Below are 27993 nucleotides of genomic sequence, written 5' to 3' on the forward strand. Positions count from 1 at the left end.
GAGAAAAGGAGGGGGGTGGCCAAAAAATAGCGGGAGTCGTTGGAGGGTAATGAGCGAGGAGCGAGTAAAACCCTGGGTTAGAAGGTTGTTCTTTGTTGGCATCGGCTGCGGCCCACAGTAGCCGTGTTCAGTTAGAAATAAAGCGCAACAAACTGGATAAAGTCTCACCGCCAGATCATTGAGGGACGTTATAATACTTTTAATAGACATGTAATGAGTGAGGGGGTTGCGTGGGTGTAGATATCCAGAAACAGCTATAGACCTTCTGACTCATTTTGTACAGTAGGCTTTATGAAAAAAAAATGTAGCCACTGGCTGTGGTGGTACAAGCGAAGGCGTGTGTTTTTTAACTTGTGTCCATGTGAATGTCCTCATTATTACGCAATAGCTAAAGATATTGTTACTCTGGATGATGTTGTGTTGTCCTCCAGCACCACAGTAAGGAATCTGGGTGTTATTTTTGATCAGGATATTTCCTTCGATTCTCACATAAAATTAATGACAAGGAATGCATATTTTCACCTGCATAATATTGTGAAAATCAGGAACATTGTGTCTCAGAAAGATGCAGAAAAACTAGTCCATGCATTTGTTACTTCTAGGCTGGACTACCGCAGCTCCTTATTATCAGGATGCTCCAATAAGTCTGTTAAGAGTCTCCAGTTGGTCCAAAATCCTGCAGCTCGTGTACTAAAACAAATCGAAGAGAACATATTTCTCCTGTATTAGCCTCTTTGCACTGGCTACCTGTAAAATTCAGAATATAATTTAAAATCCTTCTACTTACCTACAAAGCTCTTATTGGTCAGGCTACATCGTATCTTTAAGAGCTCATAGTACCGTATTACCCGACTAGATGGCTGCACTCTGAGAATGCAGGGCTACTCGTCGTTCCTAGAGTCTCCAAAAGTAGAATGGGAGGCAGAGCCTTCAGCTACCAAGCTCCTCTCCTGTGGAACAAACTCCAAAGTGGTTTCGGGAGGCAGACACTGTCCCTATATTTAAGAGTAAACTTGAAACTTTCCTTTTTGATAAAGCCTACAGCTAGGGCTTACAAACCCTCAGCTATGTTGTTATTTTTGAGATTATTTTGTCAAGACAGATGTCCGTCCTCCACAGAGCTGGGTCTGTCCGATATTCCTGTCTGTTAAAGGGAAGGTTTCCGTTGCCACAGGGAATTGTTGGGTCTATGTAAATCATAAATAAGTCATAGAATGTGGTTTATACCTACTCTGTAAAGTGTCCTGAGATAACTTTTGTTATGATTTGGCACTGTAAATACAATTAAATTGAAAATTGAATTGAATTATTCAACAGGGATGTATTTCATTATTTGGCATGTATTTTCTCTACTCCTCATTATATTCCACAGACAACAAGAACTGACAACAAGCCAACCACACGGCAGGTGATTGATCATGTGAAGGCTGCTCCAATGTGTAGTGCTGGAGACGATTGGTTTCATGGAAAGTGGTGCGGAGCGCGGCGCTATAAAAGCAGCGTGTGCGAGCGGAGCGTCTCTGAGAGGACAGCAGCGTACCTTCAGTCAGCCGGCCGGTGCACATCACACATCACTGGGAGGCACACAGGAACACACAGCGCAGCCATGAGTGAGGTAGGTGCCATCCTTCAGCTACTCTGATATCCAGCGCCTGCTGTGGAGTTCACAGAAAGTGAGGACATTTGAGACAGTGTTGGAGGAACGTCGCGCTTTGTTCAACTACCTGAACTTTTGATTGCTTCATCCTTGATTTTACGCGTATACTGTCGTGAAATATAATATTGCATGACCAAATGATTTGAGTTTAAAAATAATAATAGTAATAATATTGTTTTACTGCACATGGTCACTGGACCGCAACATCAAACCTGACAGTTCCTCCTGTTTTTTTCACGACTGTGGTGACTGATCGCACGGCTGACTGTATACACATTAAAGGGATAGTTCAGCTTTTTTAAATCTTTTTTTTAAAGTGGGATTGTATGAGGTTCTTATCGGTAAACAGTGTTTTACCTACAGTAGATGAAGGTTAGCACGTTGCCAGTTTGGAGAAGCAGACAGGATAGACACAGAAGCTGCTGTAGATGGGGGCAGGGCTCTAATTGTATTTGGCCAAATAAAATAAGGGCCACCTGCAATGCAAGAATAATATCCATTTCAATTTAAATGTACAATATATTAACATTTTTTCACTGCTTTACCTTGCTGTCAGACAGGCTTTCCTCCAGAAGTTTCCCCTCTCCATTTCAGACTTACAGTCTCACTCTGCAGACGTTCTGCTTCTGTCTACTCGGGTTCATAAATGGATCCTCTTGTCTCCAAAGCAAACTCAATTGTGTTGTCCCCGTTATAATCACTCCTTTCTATTTTCTTGTATTTGTTTGTGCTATAATCTGCGGAAAAGTCTGACTCAAACAGCTGGTCTGCAGAGTAAAGGGCCACAGCAGCTTCTATATCAGCAGGCTACTCCTGTGTGCTTCTCCAAACTAACCATCCTCGACTGTAGGTAAAACACTGGTTACGACATACAATCCCATTTCAAAAAACACTGAACTATCCCTTTAAAGACTGATGCTTTTGAGGGAGGCAGCAGATCTGAGTGTCAAATCTCAAAGTTCAAACGACAGGATGTGTGATAGTCCATGAGACTATGAAATACATCCTCGTTGGTAAATATGGTTTAACTTAACTCTTACATTTCAAACTAAAGCTTAATCCACCATGAACACATGCCGGATGAAGCAGATCGTGTTTACCTACACATTTAGTCCATGCATCATTTCATGGACCTGAGCCTTTGCAACGTGTGTGTGGGGGGGGTGAGTTTCCGATAATGTCAGAGTGGAGATTAGAAAGGACCCCAGTAAGAATCTTCTCTTAGAGATGATTCACTATATGAATTATTCAAGGCTTACTCTAACCCTGAGAAATATAACATTCTCACAGTGTGCACGGGTGAACACCAAGGAACTGACTATAAGCACATAATGCATATAGGAAGTTTGTTTTTAATCTGAGTCCTGCTCTAGATGTTGAACGGTGTCCAGCATGCACTGGAGCTTCATTAGTTACAGGAAACATGCAGAGACGTTCTTCAATAATACAAAATAAAGTAAAACAAGTTGTCACTGTTTGTGTGTAAACTGCTATGATTACCAGCTGCCACTTCAGTCCTTATGAATGTTTTACTGCAGACCAGGGATGTCTTTATTTACACTGTGACACACACGCTGCAGTCATGTTGACTTCTCTCCTACCCTCTGGTGTACTGCTGTACAGAGTGAATCCTATAAATAAGACATTGCACATGGGAAACTTCAGTTCCATCTCATGTCAGTAATGGAATCATGTGCCTATAAAGAGCCAGCAATGAATAATTAAATGGTAATCAATGGCATCTACCTCCACACTCCACCGATCTGCCCTGCCTCTGCTCACACTCACAAAGTTTTCATGTTACCTCGGTGCTCATCAGGATATTTGGCACTCTAACTAGCAGCAGAGGTGATGTACGTTTCTATGGAATCATCATGATGTGACCTGTCCAGTTTGGAGCATTTTGTAGACAAAAGAGAGAAATCTTTCTTAGTTTCCACACAATTGTCATCCAATTTTAAGAGAACTTAGACATTTCCATCAACTACTTTAGAGTGAATTGGTCAGAAGGTGGCGATATAGGCTATAAACCACCCCTAAACTGAGAAAAAGAATTAGAGGTAGGCAAAAACCACCTCAAGCAATCGGGAACATTTTTTTTGTGCACGTGAGGACGTTTTAGAATTTCGTAGGAATTTTGCTGTTCCCATACAGCTTGCGTTACTTCAATATGCAAAGATATGTGAATATTTTGTGTGAATAATATCACAGCTACTGCCTGCCTTCAAGGTCTGAGGAACGATTTAATCCAGTCCAATTTGATCTCATGTGGACCGGGCCAGTACAACCATAACAATGGATATATAACAACTAGGACTGGGACTTTAACGTGTTAATCACGATTAATTAATTACAGAAAAAGTAATGCAACAAAAAAATAACGCAATTAATCAATATTTATTTTTGCAATCAGTGCAGAACGTTGCTCATTGCATGAGTTCCTGCCCGGCTGACGCACAGGACGCAACATGAGAGAAATAAGGCCGATGAGAAGCGAGATGATGAGCTGTTGCTGGTTTCAGTTGGCGACATTTGAGTTCTAAGAAACGACTAGGGGAAACATGGACAAGAGCACGGCTGTGGAAGAATTCACCTCCTACCGGAGCTCTTCAGCCTCCACTCCACCCCTATGCTGAACATGCTGCAGTTAACGTTAGCACAGACAATGCTGAACATGCTGCAGCTAATGTTAGCACAGACAACAGTGAACATGCTGCAGCTAACGTTAGCAAATACATATTTAACACTCCTGATTCACCTCTTTGTCATATAAAAATGTAGCAGATTATTTCCCTCACTTGAACATTGATGATATAATCTCAGGCAAGTACAGGTAGTATATTATATTTAATCACTTCTATAAAAGCCCAAAGCCGTGTTTCACTGCAACTGTATTACACCAATCCACTCATTCTAAACTGCGTCACAGCCAGAGCGATAAAGCATAAAAAGCATTTACTGTTGCTATTCTACAACCAATATTATTGTGAAATGGATTGTTATATTTTTCCAGGATAATAAGGCTGTAACCGAGAGTCTGTTGGTAGGCCTATTACTGCAGCTGATTCATCTTTATCTGTGTCCATGAACATCAAGCAGTCTGAGGTTCCTGTGGTGAAAGTTGCTTTTTTAGGTGGTCTGTCTCTATGGTGATGAACAATTCAGCATTTCTAGGTTGCACTATCTAGCAAATTATGACCACATGGAGACTGACATTAACAACACTTTGGAGTTCCTCACTTGGTTTCTCATGCAGGCTGCATTACAGTCATTTCCTATTTGTGTAGATATTTCTTTATCAATCCCATCTGATGCAGATTGTGATTTACAGTAACATATTATGATCATCATTCATAATCATATACTCATGTGACAAGGAATCCACTAGTGCCTCAATTTGAGACATTGTGTTATTTTGACTGCATCTTTTTTTTTTAACCCATTTGATGTGAATATTCCAGTAACACAGTCATCATCAGTGCCTGCTGTTGTACTGTTTGGCTCCCATGATGATCTGGAGACTTGCTTCTCCTTTGAAAGCCTCAGGTTGTTTAACAAAACTTTAATTAGATGGCACTCAGTGAAGAGGCTCCAGCAGACTGTGGGCGGTTGCCAAAATATGTCGGTTCCACTTTTCAGATTCTCAGCAAAAGATTCCTTCTGTACACCATTATCAGGTTGTTTCACACCAAATATCATGTCTGCTTTCATCCCCTGCAAAAATACTCTTTGTAATGTTCATGAATATCCTGTACCCATCAGTGAGAGCACGCTGGGCCGTGAGGTCACTGTCGGTCAGCCATAATCAAACCACTTTGCTGACATGGTCTGTAAACAGCAGTAAAGCCTAAGGGGTCACTAGTAGGGCTTTAAGACTTTTATTTAGACTGCGTGCATATTAAAGTTTATGTTCTGTCCAACATATTCTCACTCCCAACTTGTCACATACGCTTGATGCTTGATTTGGCATCATGTTTTTAATGGTAGGGTAAGGTTTAGGCAACAAATCTACTTGGTTGGGTTGAGGAAAAGATTGTGGTTCTGGATTAAAACAAGTACGTTTGTTATGCAATTTATGTATATGATGTTAGTTAACGTTAGTTAGTGTATGTAAGTTAAAAAAAGTCAATATTGACTTTTGGTTTCACATGGGACTCTAACTAAGGTTTTCACCATACAAGCATATTAAACTTTGATACAATACTAGTGTAGTATAAAAAAAGAATTGCATGCATAGTACATAGTGAAGACTTTGAAGGAATGTAATAAGATGTATTAAAGGGGTCCTATTATGCTTTTCCTTAGTTTCTGCCAATGTTGGATGTTCATGCTGAACATGACCAAAGTCTCAAATAATGAAGTAAACGTGTTTTAGAATAAGGTCATCTGCTCCAGGCACAGCACGCCGGGCACGCCTACGGAGTACAGCTACACACAGCTACGAAAGGAACGCGCTACTGTTTACAGGTAGCTTAATGCTACCGGTAAAAAAAGCTGTAATATTTATTGCTTGCGTCGCTCATCACTCCCTAAATTGAGAGCACACACCTACTACAACATTTTATTAAGCGTTATTTGTGATTTCTGATGGTAGAAATTGCTGCTTTGTTGCCCGATAGTCTGCTGTGTACTACATGCTACTGTACTATGCTAGCTTTAGTATTAGTAGGAACCGCGGGTGTGGGGGAGGGACCAAACAGAGCAGACTGGGCTTATCAGTAGGAGGGCTTGCAACAGAGCGTAAATATGTTCCAGTAGAAACTCAAAATACATGTAAGAACCTGGAAAAGAGTATATTGGTCCCATTTAAGTGTATTTTCTGAGAAATTGTGGACGCTTCACACACATTTTCAACCCAGCAGTACAGAAGATCAGTCCAATATCCGACTAAATGTCTCCCCCTCTGTTCCTGAGTTATGGCGTTGACAAATAGACAGAAACATTATGATGAAGTTGACCTTTGACCTTTTGGATATAAAATGTCATCAATTCATCATTTTATCTATTTATCATTTATATAATATGTGTTAAATTCTGTTATAATCAGCGTTTAATTATTTTTTAAGGCTTATCACTGGTTTTGTGAGGACACTGTGACCTTGACTTTGACCTCCAAAATGGAATCAGTCCAAGTCAACATTTGTGCCACATTTGAAGAAATTCCCTCCAGGTTTTCCCGACATATCACATTCACGAGAATGGGACAAACGGATGGATGGACGGACAAGCTGAAAACATAGTGCCTCCAACCACAGCTGTGGCTCTGATCTGTAAAAAGAAAACAGTAGTCCTTGGAACCTAAAATAGGATTTTCTTTTTTCGTTTTTCTTTCTTGTTGCTTCATCTGTGCAGCCTTGGGTTGAAAATCTGATTGTAGATCTGCTTTTTTACAGTTTTAGTACTTTTTATAATAACAAATGTGGATATTGAATCGTTTTAAACATGTGGGATTGAAAACGTATCAAACTATTGATATTTTGGCAGCCATAACACTAACAGCCTGTCTCCTGGGTGAAAGTCCTATGTTTGTTTAACCCATCCATCCACCCCCACCTTCTCCCGCCTCACTCTTTATACTACGTCATCTCCCAGCGCTGTTGTTGAAGCCCTGCGCGTCTTATACGGATGTTAAGGGTGCCTTGTGCATCGTATTTGATACGTTGAGGGTTAGAACTGGTGGGTTCTGACTGATATAAATTTAGAGTGGTGACTTTACAAAGACCTAGTAATTACTGAGGTCATTAATTTAATACTGCCATAGGCAACCTGTCTTTCAATGCAGCGACATTGAAGTGGTTTCTTACTGTGTTCACCTACACCGTACTTTAATTACAGGGAGAGTGGTGGCTATGGTGGCTACTTGGCAAAGCCATTTGTTTCATCATCCAAAGTGGACTAGAGCCCTTTTTTTTTATTAAGTTAATGAGATAAGAGTGTTAAAAGTTGCTGATCAGTGTAAAAAGGACAGCAAGCTGAGATGGGGAAAAGTGTTGGGGATGGATTTCCTTAAAACTCTCTTTTTGCTGACTTAAGACTGATAAAGCGATAGCGATCCGGTCCAAAGTGGTGATTAGAAAGAAAAGGCCTCTGCAGCTCTGGAAGAGATGTCTTCAAATAGCTTTCAAGCATGGTGATTTAATCTGATTCTTTTCTCACATACTGACCTGAAAAAAAAAACATTTTAATCTGCAATGCCCTGTGATTTATTGTGTGGCGCACTGACCCTAATCCTGCTTTAAACAATGAACAGAGATTACACTGAAACAATCTGTAATCCAGCTAAACTGTCAGCAGGCTTTGGTGGTGCCTTCACTCACTGTTACCTGGTTTCTGCTGGGCTTTGCTGAGAGAAAACCATCAGCGAGTGTGGGGATGAGAGTGACCAACAAAGGAGAAGAATATCAGATTACACCTAAATTACCAAAACGGGATCAGTTTTTGCATAGAACCTCGCAGGCTGTTAAAATGTCACATTTCTCAGAGTAATTGCACATAATCTCAAAGAGGCTGTTAACATTCACAGATTGCCGGAGAATTCACTTGAGACCACCTGATTTAATCTGCAATATCACATAGTTTAAAAAAGGAATACCAGAAAAATGTACCCCTCTCTTGTAGATTAGTAACTACCTTATTACACTGATAAAATACAATAAATGTATATTTAAAGATGTATTAAGTTAAATCCACCAGTAGGAATTGTTAAAAAATGAAATCTGAAAAAGTCTCCTTGTTCCACTGGCCCAGTCCTCACCTCCCCTCCCCACCTGTCTCCCCATGCTGTGTCTGCCTGTAACTGACACAAACAATAAAGTCACACTCAAGTGAGCCGGCTAATTAGAGCAGTGATCCAACTGAAGCAACACATGATGCAGAGTACCTGAATAAATCACCTCATCATTAATTCTTTTGGCTTACATTTTTGTTTTGTTTTTTTAATCATTGGAACGGTTTACCACACCAGCCAGCCATCTGTGAGCAGCTAACAGTAGCTGTGGTGCGGACGGAGCTGGATCTGAGCCTTGTCCGCTTCTGCAGATAGATTATAGTTATAGCTGTGCAACAGAGCGGTAAAAATGGTGTTCATTCGGCCTTGTTATTACGTCCTCGGAGTGTTTACAAATGTTATTTGACAGAGAGAGAAGGAATAGTCTGTACAATTTGATGTATGCTGCTGGGTGACATACTTTACCTGATGCATGCTAATGTTCTATGGGAGAACCGTACTGTTATGCCATTAGTTTCACTTCACTAACTCCAGCTGGAAGGCAAACTGCACCTTCCTTATACTGTGCTGGGGGGGGGGCAACATTAATCGGGGGGGAGCAATCCAGCCACGCCCCTCAACACATTACGCCTTTCACTGTGTTTATCTTCGCCTGAAATGAAGATTATTAAACTTCGAGTGATTCGATGTAACTATACTGTACCAGTGAGTTGCTAAATATAATGTCAGGGCAAAGTCTTGTTAAACTTGTAACAAGCAATGTAAGCACTGTACAAAGACCAAGAGAAACTATGATAAGGATTTATATAAGCACTTTAACGTAACCATTTTAAAGGCTAAACTCTAGCCTAGTATTTAAGCAAAACTACAAAAAAAAAAAAACATTTCTTCCTGCTAGAGGATGGCAGTGACAATGTTTGAACTAACTTGAGCTTAGTTATGTTTCTCTCCTATAGTCACTCCTTATTACCAGTTTTGTACCATTGCTGAAGCTGTCTTCAAGATTAATACTACCAATTAAACATAAGTCTGGGGTGTAACTGACTCACTTTAATTAGTGTCAGCTCCAGATAGAGATGAATAAGGAAGTCAACAAACTCTCATATTCTAACTTTTCTGTCTGAAACAACAGCATCGTTGCATGAGAAGAGGACGCTTCTATTATCCCACTGGCACATAAACTTCCTCTTTGGGGGAAGCTCAGTTCAAAGTCTTCACTTGAGCAAATGAATCATCTGGAGCGTGGTGTTCATTAGGAGGTTGTTTTGCTGAGCGCTGGTGCAAAGATTGGACAGCTGATTCTGTGCTGGAGACAGTAGAGTTGCGCTGACTACACATTGTCAGTTTCTGAACTACACACGGTGAGATTGTTAGTGTGTGAACTTGACAAATAATACTGTGTGTCACATAGGCAGGGTTATTTAGCTTTATTAATGTGACACCCTGTAATCAGAGGTCACACACAGAGTTGCATATATAATATCTTTTGTGCGTGTGATGATTCATAAGGAGTGTTGGTATTTACTTTCATGTCTCGCTTCCTATGGGTTCTGCTATCCATTTCAAGATGTTCCACAGAGAGTCGTGATTGTTGATTGGATGGGACTTGTATTGTTTCAGTTAGCCTACCTGCCAAACAATGCGTCAGATTTTACAACTTGGGTTATGACCTACTTTACTATTTAACCATTCATCACGATGACTGCAAGGCAAACTGTAGTAAAACAGCATTAACTTGACAAAGTACTCTTCCAGGCATGTATGTTGGCCAACGCAGCGTTTTGCTGGATGATGTCACATTAGGTTGCAGCAAAAACTGAGCCTGGTTCAACTTTTTTTCCTTCAATCTGACACTTGATCCTTTCTTCAGCAACGATGTCTGCACTTCGTCATTTGTATGACATAGTTTTGTGGACTGCCATTCTTATCAGCTGGGACAGTAATGCTCATAACGTTGTGCGTCTATGTGTGTATGTATGTGTGTGTATGTGTGTTTGTGTGTGTGTGTGTGTGTGTGTGTGTGTGTGTGTGTGTGTTTGTGTGTGTGTGTGTGTGTTTGTGTGTGTGCAATGTGGTCCTGGAGACACTTACTGTAGCAGGAACAACCACAAAGGTGGTTAAAAGTATTTTGCCAGGTGTTTATCACCGCAACAGCCCCACCACCCTGCAAGATGCACAAAATATTACAGGTGTGTAACTGTGATGAAACCAAGGTGGAGTTTGAAGATGAGTGCGGTCCGAGCAACTTCTGTTATCGGATAAACTCGCTTGGAACCTCAACCAAGGTGGTAGCGAAAAAAGTATGAGGTGCTATCGACAACTGGATAATTAATGGAAAACCAACAAAGAGCAAGAGTAGAGTAGAGCCGTACCATACAGTGGAAAAGCGGCATTAGACCTGTTTGAACCGGGGCTTTGTTATAACGAATGTCTTTGATCACATGTAATAAAACAAATTTTAAGTATCTGTGCTGTAAATGTCTCATTGTGACGTTATGTCTTCTACAGTGTGTTACATCATTAAAGAAAAGCAAGTTGCAGATGATCTCCAAAAGCTCTTCAACTGTTTTGAACAGAAAAGACACACAGTGTATAGTCCACCATTGTGGCATCGTGTTGATTCTTCAGTCAGTTGTTTCTCAGTGGTGGCACTTTTCCATGCCTTCATCCTTGTCTCAGTCTTGTGGTGTGGAAGCTGAGTTGTAGTGGTGCTGGGATGAGCTGTCTGTGACCTAGTTTTGCTGTCTCCTCGTTAAATAGTTAATAGATCCTGAGTGCAGCATGGAGTCCCTCTGGGGAGCCTGAGCTGCCATAAGAACCAAAAATAGTCCCACACACACTGTGAAGGTAATTTATTTATTTTGACAATTCCCTCCATGTCCATGCCAACCCTTCATGCTAGTGTAGTGTTTTATAAACACATATGAGCATCACATAAAGTAGCAGTGATGGTAACAGCATCCCTACCACTCGTCCTGACTCTGTGGATGAAAATTTGAGCCTTAACTGATACTTAAAAGCAATCTGACAGCTGTTTATAATTCATTTGCATGGATGTATCACTGTTTCTGTTCTAAACACAAAATATAAATATGTAATGAAATGAACGCAACCATCAAATGCAATAGTCTACCGAAAAACTGTATTTTAATTTCTTTCAATCCAAAACATCACTGGAGATCTTTTTACTCAAGATACTGCACTTTAGGATGCAGCACAGCATGCCTGAGTCACTCCAATATGTGCTCTAAGGGCTGATACTGATATGTTGGGCATTTCTATATGTGAGCATGCTGCTGTCATGAGACAGACATGATTATTATTCCTGGAGTCTGATCCAGTAGCATAAGGGTGAACAAAATAATAATTTGTAGTGTTTATCAAGCTTTGTTGTTATCCAACCGTGGCAGACAGAGCCATATGTGGTACATACCCCATACAGAAGGACATCATCATTAGCGATGTAATTATCATCATTGCCATGCATTTGTCAAGCTCCCTCTGTCTCTAGCATATGGGACTGGGACTGGGACTGGGACTGGGAGCAGGCAAACACTGCGGTTCCTCCTTGGGGACTCTGACGGTACAACATTTCTGCACAATCTGCAAGAGCTAATCACCAGCCAACAACACTGTTAGCTTCAGTTTAGCTCGCCACATTATTGGCACTGAACGTACGTGAGAGTTGTGATCTCCTTCCTTCGCCCAGCTTCCTAATGAGAAGCTGTGCTGTTTGGCAGGCCTGAAAGGGTGTCTGTTGCTCTGGGTTCGTGTTGATGTTTGTGTAGCAGTCTAGAGTAAATTAAATGAACACAACAGTATAATCACTATTAAAGTAAACTGGAGCAAGTCAAATCTGATTTAAAGCAAGGTATGATAGGATTGTTGTAACAAATGTACAGGACTACAGAGTGTACTTCCTGATGACCATATCACTGGACAAGGACATCAGTATTGGACAACCGTTTTTCTGTCCAGTGACAAGTTTTTAAATTTCCACAACGTAGCAGCTACAGTAGTGCTGACCTGAATGCTTCGAGGCTTCAAACATTGCCATGGTAAAAGTCCAAATCAGTATTTGAATGCTTTGTTGTTGTAGTTTTTTGTTTTTTCTTTAGTTATTAAATATTCAGTACCCTAAAAATAACTAAGAGCCCATGAAATAAAGAATAGTAATCCAACATTATTCATTATGCCTCAACATTAATAATGTATTATTAGTAAATATTCACAGGCAGATAGCTGTTTGTGCATTTGTAGATGCAGAGCGAAGTGCAGACCGACAGAACATGTCACATGTAGTTTGATCTCTTAGGCTTTTTTTTCGTGGTTGTAAATGGAACTTTCAAGCTTAATTCAAGTTAAGCTAACTTCTCTCTCTCTCTCTCTCTCTCTCTCTCTCTCTCTCTCTCTCTCTCTCTCTCTCTAAGGGCGCACTCTCACTGTCCATCCGCACCGTGCACAAACAGGTTTTACGGGTAAAGTCTAGTTTGTTTGACCAGTGTGAGTGCTTGCTGCCCACGGCCAGTTTGGGAGAGGTGGGCTTTTGTGCACGTGTACGAGCACGAGGCCTACGGTGGTTCTGACGTCATTTTATGTGCGCCTGTTGGGACATAGAAAAAAGAAGGAGGGACCATGCGTGGACATTTAAAACAATGGCGGCTAAAGGTTCACGTTGGTGTGATGCGGAGGTGGACTGTTTACTGCAGATTTGGTCGATGAAAATATTCTAAAACAGTCGACAAGATGCACAAAAACTCTGAGGTCTATGGAAAGATTTGTAAACAAAGCGACGCATTGCGTTGACATCAATCAATGCGTGTGATGTGTTACGGCGTGATGACGTATAGACAGCAAGAAGCATTCGCCGAGGCCCAGGCAGTACGAATACAAACGGGCCTGGCCAGCGGGGGGAGAGGGAAGGGGGACAAGTACCCTAAAGCACGGGGCACGGTACGGACGGACAGTGTGAGTGCGCCCTCAGAATACCAATTTAGTAGGGGTTCTCGTTACCCATCCCTGAGGCACTAGCTAACCACAGCTGAATGCTGGACTTTATGGTGGCTTCTCAGTGGGCAAAGCTTGATGTAAGACAGTACTGGTGTTCACCAGAGTAGTAACACCCCTCTGTTTAGCATACACTTGTCTATTGTAATTCATCACATCTGTAGCACTGCGAGGATTATCTGCCAGTCAGTCAACATAGCCTGAATTTAATTTGAAAGGAATCTCCAGGGTCACAGTAATGGGATGCTGTTCTGTTGTGGTCACACTGGCTGATTTAGGCTCAAATAATTGTGGTATTTTTATATAACATGCTGCTTAGGGCAGCTTTAACACATGGATAGTTCTGGCATGTCATTTTATTCCATCCTTAACCCTGTGTGAACCCAGCAGGTCCCAACTGACTGCTCCAAATGTAGAAAAAAAGAGTCCACGGCCTGCCTGAGAGGCTTACACTGGCCACATCTCATCTTTCAATCCACAACTCTGTCTTTAGGGACTTGCTTCTATTTTTTCACCGTACTTTCAGAAAATTTCATACTTCTTACCTCCAACTGCTGTTGATTTGATCTGCTTTTTAAAATCCTTTGTAAAGCTTCTTACAAAGCATTTCTATTTTTAACAGTGCTATTAACATCTTCTTCTTCTTTTTCATTTCTTAAGTCTTTTTAATTATCACAGAAGCTCCTGTGGCACCTGCTCCCCTTGCCAGTGCTAATCCCCATGATAGCAGGCTTCTGTCCCTTGCCACCTTCTTTATCACGTGTGATCCTTTAAATGAGGGATATGTGATGAAGTCAAGGTCACAGCTGACAGGTGTGAGGGTTAATGAAAACTAAGTGGACAGCCGTAGACAGAGCGAGGAGTTCAGATGTGCTATGACAGCTGATGCTCTCGTGAATCAGTCTGAATCATTCTGTCAGTCCATTGATATGTTATAACTCACACAAAGGCGTTTCCATTCTAGTCGACTACTCGGAGTGAAGCAGGTCCATCTCGCCAAAACGCCCCTTATTTGAATGTGAGCCGCCTGAGTGGCCGTTTGTTGGCCCTGGCGAAGAGCAGGGTAATTTTTCTCCCCTGAAAAAAGCCTGGTTGCTGATTGGATAAAACTCTAAGCAGGATGTGACATGTGGTGGTATTTGACAACAATATGGCAAAATAGAGTTGACACTTTTATCCAGTGGTGTAGTAAAATCATGGACATGTTAAAGTATGGACAGCGCACCCAAAAAATCCCATTCATGTTCACATTACCGAGACCAACCACGAAACAAAACTAAAAACAATAGAAAAAAACATCAGACACAAACGCACAAAAATTGTAAGCAGAAGAGCATCGCTGCCAGAGCATTGTACTGGGCTCTACGGAGACGGGACCCAAGCTGCTGAACGTGTTTCACTACAACTCTTCTAAGCCGCGCACCCTCCTTCGCCTGTCCATAATTCAATTTTGGTAGGGTCTAAAATTATGTCCACCTGCATTATTTTTAGTAGAGGGTCTCAAGATAATTATGAGCCTTTCATTGTAGGTGATCTCCTCTTCCCCACATGTACTGGAGTGAATAGAAAATCTCTCTCTTTCTCTCTCTCCCATTTCACACACACAAACTCTTTGTAATCATCGTCTTTTTTGAAAAACGTACATTTTATTAATGGTCAGATCTTAAACTGCTCATACAACTGTCTAACTGTCTTAATGTCAATCAGATCATTCAAACTGCACCCATTCTGTTTTTCTCACTTGGAGAAAAAAGTGTCAGAGCCTTGTTCCACTGCATCACTGATCACCCTACGATCGAGAGCCAGTTAGAGTGATACGTCACCTTAAGTCTCGTAAATCCTTCTGGGGTCCTTTTTGGTAATGGAGACAAGCTGAGTGGGTATATTGATGTTGAAATTGCACGAAAAAAAAACCCCTCCCCCGTGTGTAAAGGCCCATGTGTAGAGTATCTGTCCTCACCATTCAGAACAGAAAACAAATATTTCCAGTGTAAAGATATAGTGGAGTAATGACATCCTGAGCAGAGAACGAAGTCACTCTGTGTGTGTTGCAATCAGTTTCTCCGGTGTTTGTTTTGACAGCCCGTCCAGCCACGCGTGCATGTGAGTGCATGTGAGTGCATGTGAGTGCATGTGGCCTTGAAAAAGGCTCAATATTTCATATATCGGGGAATGGTCTGTGAGAGCAGTGCGAATGCAATGCCAGTCCACATTTTTTTTCTCCGTATTTCGAGTAGAGCTTCTCTGAGGCTAGCACAACAAACCCCCTCTGTGTATTGAATTAAGCAAAAGTGCATTTTATTGCTTATGAATTCAATTTTTGTTAGCAAGAAGACTGTGGTCTTTTATTAACATAATGTTTTACTTTAAAAGATCAAGACTGAGTCAATATATAATGTGAATTCTTTTTTATTTCATGAAGAATGTGAAGAAAAACCTTCCTGCCAAGGGGGAAACACCTCAAACATGGTGACTCTTGCTTCTGACAGTTTGTCAAGAATTCAGGCTCAGGCTCAGAGGCTGTGCTGTGCTCGATATGAGGAAACATCATTCAGCTGTAATATCCTACAGTCTATTTGATTTGAAGTCACGCTAAAGAACATCAGCATTTCTGCGCCCTCTCAACTTCTATTTTCTCTTTAGCTGTTCAAGATTATTGAAAGGACTTCTTTGAGTCCTTTGTTAAAAATGCCTCCTCAACTGCTCGAAGTGAGCAAGAGATGGGAGTCAAGCAGTGCCAAGCTCCAGCAAAGACCGAGATGGGCCATGACAAACATCTCATTTGAAATTCACTCACAGCTTCTGAAAATCCTCATGAATTTTTATGCAAATGTTCCTTTCTTCTTGCTGTTCCCTCCATGTTTATCAGGCACATTAAAGCAAAGCGTGCTGAAATAAGTGAGATAGAGCCTCCACTGGAGAGGAACGATTGGGAAGAAAAGGGAGTGGGGAAAATGCACTAATGTCTGCAGAGTTATCCCATTGCACATAAAGACTGGAGCTGTTATGTAAGCTTCGACTGTATCCAGGCAGAAAGAGGAAAAAAAAAAGGGGGGGGGGGTGATGGTGATGATGATGATGATGATCTCAGTGCTCTACAGGGAAGAGAAGAAGAAAAGAAAAACAGCAAAGGATTCACTTCCTCACTCTTTACATGGGAATATGTTCACATTATTGATGCTTTTCAGTCACAGCTTTTGATGTTTGAGGGTGGCAGGACTGAGAGACAAAAATAATCTCACTCAGGATACGTTTATCACCACACATCACACCACAGACACAAATAGCACACACCTCCTCAGTGTGATCAGGGAGATTTTTTAGCCCACTTAAGAAGTCTACAAATATCTTATCGCTGAAATGTGACCTAATACGGAAGATGTCTAACTCTTTGAACTTGGATTAGCTCCTTTCATCTATTAGTGGCTCTACAGCCATTGTCCATCTGCTTAAAGTATGAGAGGGACGGTTAAAGCTAAAGGCTAAAGCAGGAGAGAAACAGGATGGAAAAGGAGAAGTGTACAGATTAGAAACGAGCATCACAAAGTTGTGAGGTGCAGCTAGTTATTGATTTCAGTTTATAGCGCGTTTGTCTTCATTTCTCAGCGTTGTACTGCATCTTTCAGCTGCATCGAGGCAATCGCTCAGACATTATTGTTGCCCTGCTCCTAGATGTCCGGATGCTGGCTTATGCCCTGGTGGGTGGAGGTGTGATGTATGGTGCTATCACTGTGTGGCACCACTATGCCCCTGCTGAATACCGCAGCACAATCAAGGAGATGAGAGTGAGCGTGGTGCTGGGAATCCCAGCGGCATTGACTCACTTTGAGTTCTCTGTGCAAACAGAAAAACAGATGGCCACACTGTCAAACAAGTTTCTCTTCCGCTGGCTCTCGTGATGGCACATGGGGACAACGGAGGAAGATGTCGCGTTTCTTTTGCCAGTTTTATTTTTACTTTGTTCCCGCTTGACTCACATACATCAAAACTGCTTTGGCATTTTAAGTTCATTGGAAGCACAGGATTAATTATTCAGGCTGAGCTTGGCGAGAATGTCTTTGATGGGCAGAGAGAATAATGATCTAAATCAAATCACACCAACAACACCCATCTGTCTGAATTATACTCTTGCATTGATAATGCATTGATCTTGGTAAAATCGGGACGTTGAGTGAATAATGTTGAGATCTCCGTGATGCAGCTGCAGCTCACCCTGTGGAGTCTGTGCTTGTGGAAGCTGAGTGCGTCTTATAACGTTGCAGATCAGCTTCAGTTTGTCAGGGGAGAACAGTCGGGAGCTGTTTGAGCAGGCGGAGGGAGTGTGCCTCGGCTGCAGAAAAATGGACTATAGATCAACATCTCATCCCTGTTCCCCTTATAGAGAGCAGAAAGTGGCCTGCAACATACACAGTGTGACTGAGTGAAGTGTGAGGATGAGTTATAATGCTCTCTGTCAGGGACATAAGGTTTTATGGCTGCACAATATGAGGAAACATATATAACTGTGATTATTTTGTCTGAAACTGCATATGTCATTCATGATATTGGAGGGAATTATGCAATTATACATCATTATTCTCATGATATTGAAAAGTGATTGTGGTGTGATTTTTGCGAGGATCTGTATCTAGTTTTTTTTTAAGTCTAGAATATAACTATGCAGCACCACAGTACTGTGATTTCAACAAAAGTGGGATTCATTGTGCAGCCCTAACATTCTTGGAATTTAAATGTTTAACTTACAGCCTTTTGTGAAATAAAAAGAAAATAAGATCTAAAAATATAAATAAAAAGTTTTTAGTATTCTCCTATTTACACATGGTGTTCTTTATTCATCTTAAAATAAATGAGGATGATAATGATGATGATGTTTTTCTCTTGTTTTATTTGCAGAGACAAGCATCTGGAGCAATGACTGGTAACAAACCATCTGCTGGCCAAGGTATTTTATCATGTTCAGTCTGAAATTTACTAACATGTAGAAATATGCTGAAAATGCTGTTGATGTGCTGGTTTCACCGAAGCTTGCATGGTGCATAGGCAGCCTCTAGTAGGAAGAAGCTTTAGCTAGTTTTCTTCCCTTGAAATGTATGACTTGTTATAGTTTCACAAGGAAAATCTAATATTACAGATCCTCTGATTATAATTTGATTTGAATAACCTAGTTTATTGAGGAAATAGATGTAAATATAGACCCTAAATAAAGAAGTAAATGTAACAGGATTGTTGACTGGCTTGGCTTTTGTCTTATTAGTTGAAAAGTGAAATATAAACATAATATCATACAATCACAATCAATCACAGTGAAAACTGTGTAGTTGATTGGTTCAGAGCTTCCTTTAAAATTCATCATGGATGCTGTTATACAAATTAACAGTTGCAGCTACCCATTTGTAATGGGTAATAATACCACTAGGTTCCATATTTTACCTTTAGCTGTTATTAACAATTAGCTAGATCTAATAACAATAATAATACTAATAAAACATGTTATTTATGGGCGTCTTTCAGAAAACTCAAGGACACCTTACACGTACAAAAAAGAGAAAAAACAGATAGACAACAGTAAAAACAGACAAACATTAACACAAAGCAATGAACAACAACAGATGGGGAAGTGGGCCAAGCTGACAGGTAGAAGATTTGGATTCATGAATGAGACCTAATATTTCAGCAACAGATAAAACGTTGGAAGCAGAAGAAAGGTGAGAAACGAGGATCATAGGAGGAGGGATGGGGTGGACTAGAAGTTGTGCGTTTCACAGGAGGACAGCTGCTGATGGATTGATTCCGTTTTAGTATTGAAAAAGTCCATGAAGTTGTTGCAGTAATCTGTGGAGTACATGTGAGGTGCAAGAGTGTCTGGAGGTAAGGCAACGGGCTTTAGGGTACTTGTCCCTCCTTCTATTTTCTATGTCCGAACAGGCGCACATAAATTACGTCAGAACCGCCGTAGGCCTCGTGCTCGTGCTCGTACACGTGCGCACACTCGTGCTTGTACATGTGCAAACGGGCTCTACAAAAGCCCACCTCTCTCAGGCGGGCCGTCCACGGCCCGCTGTCCACAGTTATGCGCGGAGCAAGTGCACTCACACTGCTCAAACGCACTAGGCTTTAGCTGAAAAAACGGTTTTGGCCCAGTGTGGAAGGACAGTGTGAGTGCGTCCTTAGTGATCTAGAAGGCTCATGTAGTGGGAGCATATCAGTGATATACTTTGGCCCTAGACCATGTAGTGATTTATATGTGAGCAGGAGGATTTTGAAATCAATTCTCTGACGTACAGGAAGCCAGTGTAATGATATAAGAATTGGTGTAATGTGCTCACATTTTCTGGTCTTTGTTAGAACTCTAGCAGCAGCGTTCTGAACAAGCTGTAGCTGCCTGGCAGTTTTTTTGGGAAGACCTGCAAGGAGACCATTACAGTAGTCTAGCCTACTGGTAATAAAGGCATGGACAAGTTTTTCTAAGTCTTGAGCTGACATGAGCCCTCTAAGTCTTGTTACATTTTTGAGGTGATAGTAGGCCGATTTTGTTACTGATTTGATTTGACTGTCGAAATGTAAATCAGAATCCATAATAACCCCAAGATTTCTGGCTTTATTTGAGGTTTTCAGGGACAGTGATTGAAGGTGTTGGATGACTTTAAACCTTTCTTTCTTAGCACCAAAAATAATTATCTCAGTTTTATCCTCATTTAGTTGAAGGAAATTTTTGGCACATCCAGTGTTTGACTTGCTCAATGCACTGGCACAGAAGATCTATGGGGCAATAGTCATTTGGTGATAGCGCCACATAGATTCGGGTGTCATCGGCATAGCAATGGGGGGGTCAATGTTATTATTTTGCATGATTTGTCCTAGTGGGAGCATATAGATGTTAAATAGTCGGCCCCAAGATTGAAGCTTGGGGGACTCCACAAGTTACGTTGGTTTGTTCTGATACAAAGTTGCCAATGTAAACAAAATAGTTCCTATCTTGTAGATATGACTTGAACCTGTTTAAGACTGTGCCTGAGAGCCCCACCCACTTTTCCAACCTGTCCAAAAGTTTGATATATTGAGTGGTCGACAGTGTCAAATGCAGCACTGAGGTCCAATAGCATTAATACTGAAGTTTTGCAAGAGTCTGTGTTAAGACGGATGTCATTTATAACTTTAATAAGGGCCGTCTCGGTGCTATGAAAAGGTTGAAATCCTGACTGGAGGTTGTTGTGGCAGCCAGTAGAAGCCAAGAAGTGATTTAGTTGTTGGAGTACAACTTTCTCAATTATTTTACTTATAAATAGTAGATTTGAAATTGGTCTGTAGTTGTTGATAATAGAGGCATCTAGGCTCCGCTTTTTTAGAAGAGGTTTAATGACTGCAGTTTTGAAGGCCTTTGGGAAATTGCCCGATTTAATAAAGTTATTAACTATTTGCAATACGTCTGTTGATAGGCAGTCAAAAACATTCTTAAAGAAGTTGGTAGGTAAAGCATCAAGACAGCAGGTGGTTGGCTTTAGATCTGTCACTGTTTCCACTAGAGTTTTAGAGTCTATGGCATTAAAGCTTGCCATCATTGCTGTGTTATTTTGGCCTAAACGGGGTGGTGATCGAACTTTTTTGTTTGAGATATTTGATATTTTAATAGTCTGATTAAGTCTCGAGAGAGCATTGTAGATGTAGTTTTTAATGTGATCATCATACGTATGTGTTTATGTAGGTGTTCCAGGTTACAACCTTTGGTTTTGAGGTGACGAAGTTCAGGGGTAAACCAGGGGACAGAGTGAGAGAAGCAACCGTCCGAGTCTTTAGTGCAGATCTATTACGGCACCAAGCCGGCAACGGAGGCAGTCACTGAGCCGTAACAGCACCGAGCTGACGTCTGTGTCGACCCACAGGCAGAGCAGAAAGCGACAAAACAGCATTCAGAGTATCCGAAGTTATTAATAACTTATAGAAACATTGCGTGTAAGTCTAACGTCTCTTCCCATCTCCCGTTTCTCCCTCTCCCTCTGTCAAACACACGCGCGCAGGTGCCACAGGGCTGCAGTCCGTCTCTGTCACGCTCTACTGACAGTTGTACTACTATAATGTATGACGTTAACGGTGCAGATCAGCTCTCACGCACCAGACGACGACGGCTCTTTTGCTTCTGGAATGCCGACGTTCTGCTGACGTTGCACGTCTCCTTTATTGCGGTGCTGTTGCGGAATCTCTGTGAAAAGGGCTTAAGTCTGGAAAAACGAAAGGGAAAAAATGAATCTACACTTTTTGATTGGAATACCTTCATCAATCCATAACATCTTTTGGATTATTCTATATCAGCATTTTCAAGTTTATAATTATGAACTCATATCATTATCTTTGTTGTTTTTCTTTGTGTAGGTTTTTTTGTACACCACCTGATAGTTGGTAAGATGAAGTGACTTTCCAGGACCCTTTAAAACTACATCATGTATTTAGAGGGACCCATCCTGTGAACAAAACATATATTCAGTTTGTTCACATAGTATACATAGGACTCCTTTCCAAAACGTCTTACCCATATATACTGTATTTCACAGCAAGCTCAGGGAGAATTTGACGGAGAGGTTGATTTGAATATCTCTGTTGTGCTTTTATGAAAGAAACAACATTCCACAGGGGTCGTGGTGATAGAAAGCAATTCACAGGACAGAAACCTGCTTTGCAAACTGGGCCACGGTGTTGTTGGCATAATTGTGTTACTCAAATCCCTTTAGTTATAAAAGGTAAAACTGGGCTTACAGTATTTGACAAGATCCTGTGAATTTGATAATGAAATGTCTATTTACACCCGGGTGAAAACAGCCTTTGCTGCGTGATCCACACCTGACCCCTCATCCACCGCGTCAAAGAGTGACAAAGAGTGACAACGTGTGGTGTTGTGTGTTAACTGTGGGTTAAGGATTGGACTTTCATCCTGGAGAGCATGGTTTGAATCCAGCCTGCGATGTCATTTAACATTTTGATGAGTTTGGTTAGATCTAGAGAGCAAAACTACTTGGTAAGGGTTACGCAAAAAAAAAGGCATTGATATTTGTACCAGGGTGTAAATAGCCATTGCCATTTCAAAAATGGTGTTACATGCAGAACTGTCATCCTGGCAAAACTGGAGTATGTAAGAACAAAAGCCTGGTTCTCACTGAATCTCAGAGCAGTAAGTGTTGCTTTACCATGACCTTAGCTCAGGAGAATCCAGTGTGATCAGTCTGACATCTCCTCTCCAGCCTGCAGAATTAATAGATGCTAACTAAGCGTTGAAAAAAGAGCTAATATGTTACCATGAATCACAATCAGAAATACTTTAATAATCCCAGATGGAAAATATTTCCGTCACAACCTCCAGCTACAAACAAACAACAAATATTAACAGACAACATATAATAGAAAACAGAATATAAATCTCCTCGTATATATTGTATAGTTTAATGACCACAGGCAGGAAAGATTTCCTGTGGTGCTCTGTGATGCATCTGGGTGTGAGCAGTCTTCTGCTGAAGGTGCTCCTCTGCTGGGCCAGTGTGTCGTAGAGAGGGTGGGAGACATTGTCCAGGATAGACCGGAGCCTGGACAGCATCCTCCTCTCTGCCACAGTCGTCAGGGTGTCCAGCTCCTCCCCCACGACATCACCGGCCCTCCTGATCAGTTTGTTCAGTCTGTTGGTGTCTGCGACCTTCAGCCCACTGCCCCAGTATGTGACAGAGAAGAAGATCACACTGGCCACAACAGACTCATAAAACATCTACTCATAAAACATATATATATATATATATATATATATATATATATATATATATATTATACAATATACATTTAGCAGGTCATGTTACTGGGTTTCCTAGTTTTACATGTAAGCAGATAGGCTTATATCTTATAATTGCTTTTTGGAGTCTGCTAACTAGGTTACATGGCAGCATACGCTACAATGCACAGATGAATCACTGAATGTAATCTCCTCCACTCCTTGAAGTCAACCTCCTCACACAATGGATGCAGCAGGTTAATAGCAGCCCATTCACTGCTCAATGGCTCCACAGCCCCATTCAGCACATGAAGCAGCCCTACCTGGAGACCATGCATCACCTCTGGGGCTGCTGATAACACTGTTAAGACCCTGTGTTGAAATGGATTTCTGTCCCAACTTCTGGGATGATGAAGTGTATTGCAGCTCAGGCTCAGTCCGTAGGGAAACACTGGGAAGGTCTTAAGCTTTATTGAATTTGATAGAGGCGTGGGTTGCATTAATTTGCCCATTTTCACACCTTTACTTCTTCCCATTGCTTTTGGTGGAGGCAGAAATGTACAGTTTAGAAAAGCTACTTCTAAAAAAACGACTCTTTTTTTATCACATGTATTAGTATGTCAAATTTCTCTATATCCTTGTGTTACACTAGGAGTTTTTTCATAGATCTAATTCAACAATATGCATTTTCATAAGACTGTCCAGCTTAGATCTACATGAGTTCAAGGTTTCCTCTGAAGATAGCAGCCCCAGCACCTGGATCACATCTTCTACACATATTGTGCTTTAAAGATTAATGATAACTCTGTAGATATATTTTATACAAATCATGAGGAAGAGGTACCGCACAAGATAATTTTATAAAATTACAATACATTGCAATACAGTAAATCCTACCATAAATAATTTAATTCTAATTTCAACACTGTTAACTCCATTTAAGAAATGTTCCTGCTTTGTCGCAGAGTAACTACTTCTTATCTTCCATATTTTTCTGAATAGAGACCTGGTAAGGAATTTGTTGATATAAAGCAAATATCTACACTGTAGATGGCTGCAGATCTACTAGGACACATTTTATTCATAACATGAGGTGTTCAGAGTTACCAATCTATTATCCTATAGTATAAGAGACTTGGAGGACCTGGAGGACCTTGATAGCTTCCATGACCTGATGGGGATGACTGAAAAGGGCATCGTGTCTGTATGGAAATCAATAAGTTACCTTTTTCCTATAGAATTTCAATGGAGTTGCAATGCTAGGCAACAGCCTTGTTCCTTGGTAGCTTCCTGTCAGCTAATGTCATTCACATACACTGCAACAGGAAATAACCTTTTTTTGAATGGCTATAGCTTACAGTTTGAGGGAATAATCCGTGGTTTTCTAACATATTGTGCAGTAAGTGTAACCTATGGTTCGGTTCTCGTTACTTGACTTTACAGGTCACCTCTTTGTGCTGGAGTTGCTCAGTATTCTTCATATGGGACCTTCATCCATCACTGTCCATATACTCTTGGGTTGCTTTGAGTCTCACAGGAACCAATTTGAACATGACCTTTCCCAAACCTCTTATGAAAATAATCTCATCAGTCATTGTGGCGATTTGATTCATTCATGCAGCAGCACAACACATTACTGCAACTGTTCTGTAGCAGACTTATAAAGTCTTACGCCCTCTGTGGTTTAAGGGGCACTGACCCTTTCAAGCAGGTGTGATTTTACAGAAGGAACTGTGTGTGTGTGTGTGTGTGTGTGTGTGTGTGAGTGTGTGAGTGAGCCAGAGAGCTTGTATGGATTCTGCAATCATGAAATATGAATTTGTTTTCACTGCCACGTGTGTCATCAAAGGGCTTCAAGGTCAACAAAAGATTCCATCCAAACGTAAGTAGGCCATTTGGAAATGTTTATGCTACACCGCACACGCTGCACAGCAGGTCAGCACAGCAGGTCAGCACAGTAGGTCAGCACAATCAAGCACGGAGCACTGTTCTGCATGACAACTGTGTTTCTCCAATAAACAACTGACTGTCACATCCCATAAAACTGAACTTTGAATCTGCTTTTTGTGTGTTTGAGCAGTCAGCACTGACTTGGCTTCAGTTTGTTTGTCTCCTCTGCACTGACAATTTGGTTTTTGCTTTATATTATAATGCCGTTGTGATATTGAGATTTTAAATCAGCAGAGTTTGTTTTGCTTCTTTTTCAATGAAGCATGCCTCACTCTCTTCAATCAGGATGATGGCATACAGTACGGATATTCAAAAGAAAGTTTGACTTTCAGTCTAATTCTATTTATAAATGATAAGTTAAAACGCGGCTAATGGCATAAAAGACCAATGTGTTCTCTCTCAGACTGTGGAGAACCGTTATCCTTTGTTTGTCCATGTGTGGGCTTCTGTACTGCCCTTGTATTGAATGTCATGATATTTATATGAATAAGGTCACTGCAACAAAGGAAAAACTGCTCATAAAACCTATTTTCTCTGCATGTTTAATGACTCCATTATTTTGTTCAGTTATGTTAATGGATTCCCTTCCCAGTTTAGCCTGTCTTTAAATAAACTCTAAAGTCAATAAATAAAATGTTTAAGAAAGAAATATATAGTGTAACTGTCTGCTGCTCTTCAGCAGAGGAGGGAATGACCATTTGCCAAACCAAACTTATAGTTACTATATACTATATGTTACTCACACACACACACACACATGTTCCTATTACACTTCTGTCCTTACTACAAGCCTGACTCAAAAGTTGGAAGTTACCTGGTTCAGATTACAAGTGAATGCAGCATAACCATTGACGATCAACCGCGTCACTAAGCTGTCGGCTTATTTTCCATTTAGAGAGTGAATGTCTCCACAGACACACAGATTGTAATACTCAGTAAAGAGACAATGATTGCTTCCATTAGTGGTTCATGTGGTTCAAGTCTCCATTGTTTTAACTCACTTTTTGATTGATAGGAACTTAAAAGACAATTAACTAGATGGAAATCTTAGAGAGTACAACAACATGCTAACATGTTCATGTTTACCAGGTTATATTTATCATGTCTCACCGCCCTAACACTTCTGATATCCTTAGAGCATATCCAGCTTATCCAAAAATATCTGCATAAAAAAACTGCCATAGAATTATTATATTATATATTACAGTAATCGACTCAAAATCCACATTTTTCAAAATTGTAATATTACTTTCCCTGAGTTCAATCTTTTAACCAACTTCAGTCCTGGTAGTCAGAATATTAACTCTTTAATGGCCATTGTTGCTTTTTAAATTTTTATTTTCTGCACTAAATGCCCCCCTGAAGCAATCTCAGCTTCCGGGGGGTAGTTCGTAAGATGTGGGATTGCTTTTGGATAAAATGTCTCATTTGAAGGTACCGAAAAAAGTGGCTTTTAGGCAGGACGCAAAAACACCTTTGTCCTGCAGGTCATTAAGAACTTTGCAGCCCTTTGCAAGCTGTACTGCTTCCTGAACTGGATCCAAATTTTAATGGTATAGGCAACAACCAGATTGGGTGAGACCTAGTGGGCAGTTATGGGGAGTTGTGAGCAAATCGTAGAGTGCAAAGAGCAGGAAGATGATGTGATGGGGATGATGAGCCCAGGGCGGGCAGAAGTCTGTAACTCCACAGCAGAGCCAATATAGAATTTTATTAATGTTGCAGGCCCAGAAGTAGTGGCGGAAATTAGGGAGTGCTAGTCCCCCTTCAGGTGTAGGGAGTTGGTGGATAAGTTTTTTGGTTTGTGACGGTTTATTCAGCCAAATTAAAGCATTACTTTGTTTGTATAGATTAGCAAAAGGCCATTTATTAATATAAATTGGGAGATGTTGAAAAAGATACAGAAACTTGGAGAATAACCCGGCCTGCAAGGGACAGGGGGAGGGCCACCCATCTAGACAAGTCTGACTTGCATTTATCTAATAGCGGCTGGAAGTTCTTTTAAAAAAGGTCCCTGAAGGAGCTGGTGATAAACACCCCCAAATACTTGAACCCCTCGTCAGCTGTTTTAAAGGGGAATATGGATTGTGGAAGTGAAGTAGCTCACTTTTCTGAATATTCAACTTATACCCTGCTGGTGCCCAAATTGATCCAGAATTGATAAGCTGGGGGGAGGGAAGATGTGGGGTTTGAAATAAATAAGAGGAGGTATATCCGCTTATAAGGAAAGTTTTTGAACTAGACCCAAATGATAATGCCTGCAAACTCATTCTGCTTTCTAAGCCAGATGGCTAACGACTTGATGGCTATGTTGAACAACAAAAGTGTGAGCCGACAGCCCTGCCAGATTCCACGTTTGAGAGGGAAATATGCTGAGTGGACACTGTTATAGAGGCAGAGAGGGTTATATACAGACGCTTAACTCAAGAAATAAAATTAGAGTCAAAGTCAAATTTCTCCAAAATGAAAAATAGAAAGCCCCACTCTGACCTGTCGAAGGCTTTCTCCGCATCTAGCACACTACGACCTTCCCTCTTCATATATAGATTCTGGTTACAATGGGACTAAATCCGTGTCTGTGTTTTAACTACACAGTGTATTAACAACATCACAGGAGTAGAGGTTCAACTGCCAAAATGTATGCCATGGGTGAGAGTTAAAAAGCCAAAATGTCCCAGTGAGGCACAAGGGCTATGTATCTATCTTCACACCACCTCCCCTCTGCTTTCCACAGATGAGAAGAACAAGAACAACCTCCCAGAGGACTTTGACATCGACATGGACAACCCGGAGACGGAGAAGGCCGCCGTGGCCATCCAGTCGCAGTTCAGGAAATTCCAGAAAAAGAAGCAGGATGTGAAGTCATAGAGCGGGCGCTGTCAGCTGCCTTGGCTTACTTGATGTGGG

The 27993-nt window shown here is 41.0% G+C and overlaps 1 protein-coding gene across 1 annotated transcript; it reads left to right on the forward strand.

Moving 5' to 3' along the window:
- Positions 1-49: 49 nt before the first annotated feature.
- pcp4a (Purkinje cell protein 4a) lies at positions 50-27954 on the forward strand (the record flags this gene model as incomplete). Its single annotated transcript, XM_083926539.1, has 5 exons — positions 50-76; positions 1373-1615; positions 18285-18333; positions 24986-25018; positions 27821-27954. The coding sequence occupies 5 exons, from the start codon at positions 50-52 to the stop codon at positions 27952-27954; spliced, it is 486 nt and encodes a 161-aa protein (XP_083782665.1).
- Between the last annotated feature and the right edge of the window lie 39 nt (positions 27955-27993).

Source organism: Echiichthys vipera (genome assembly GCF_963691815.1).
Source record: "Echiichthys vipera genome assembly, chromosome: 14".
Lineage (NCBI taxonomy): Eukaryota > Metazoa > Chordata > Actinopteri > Perciformes > Trachinidae > Echiichthys > Echiichthys vipera.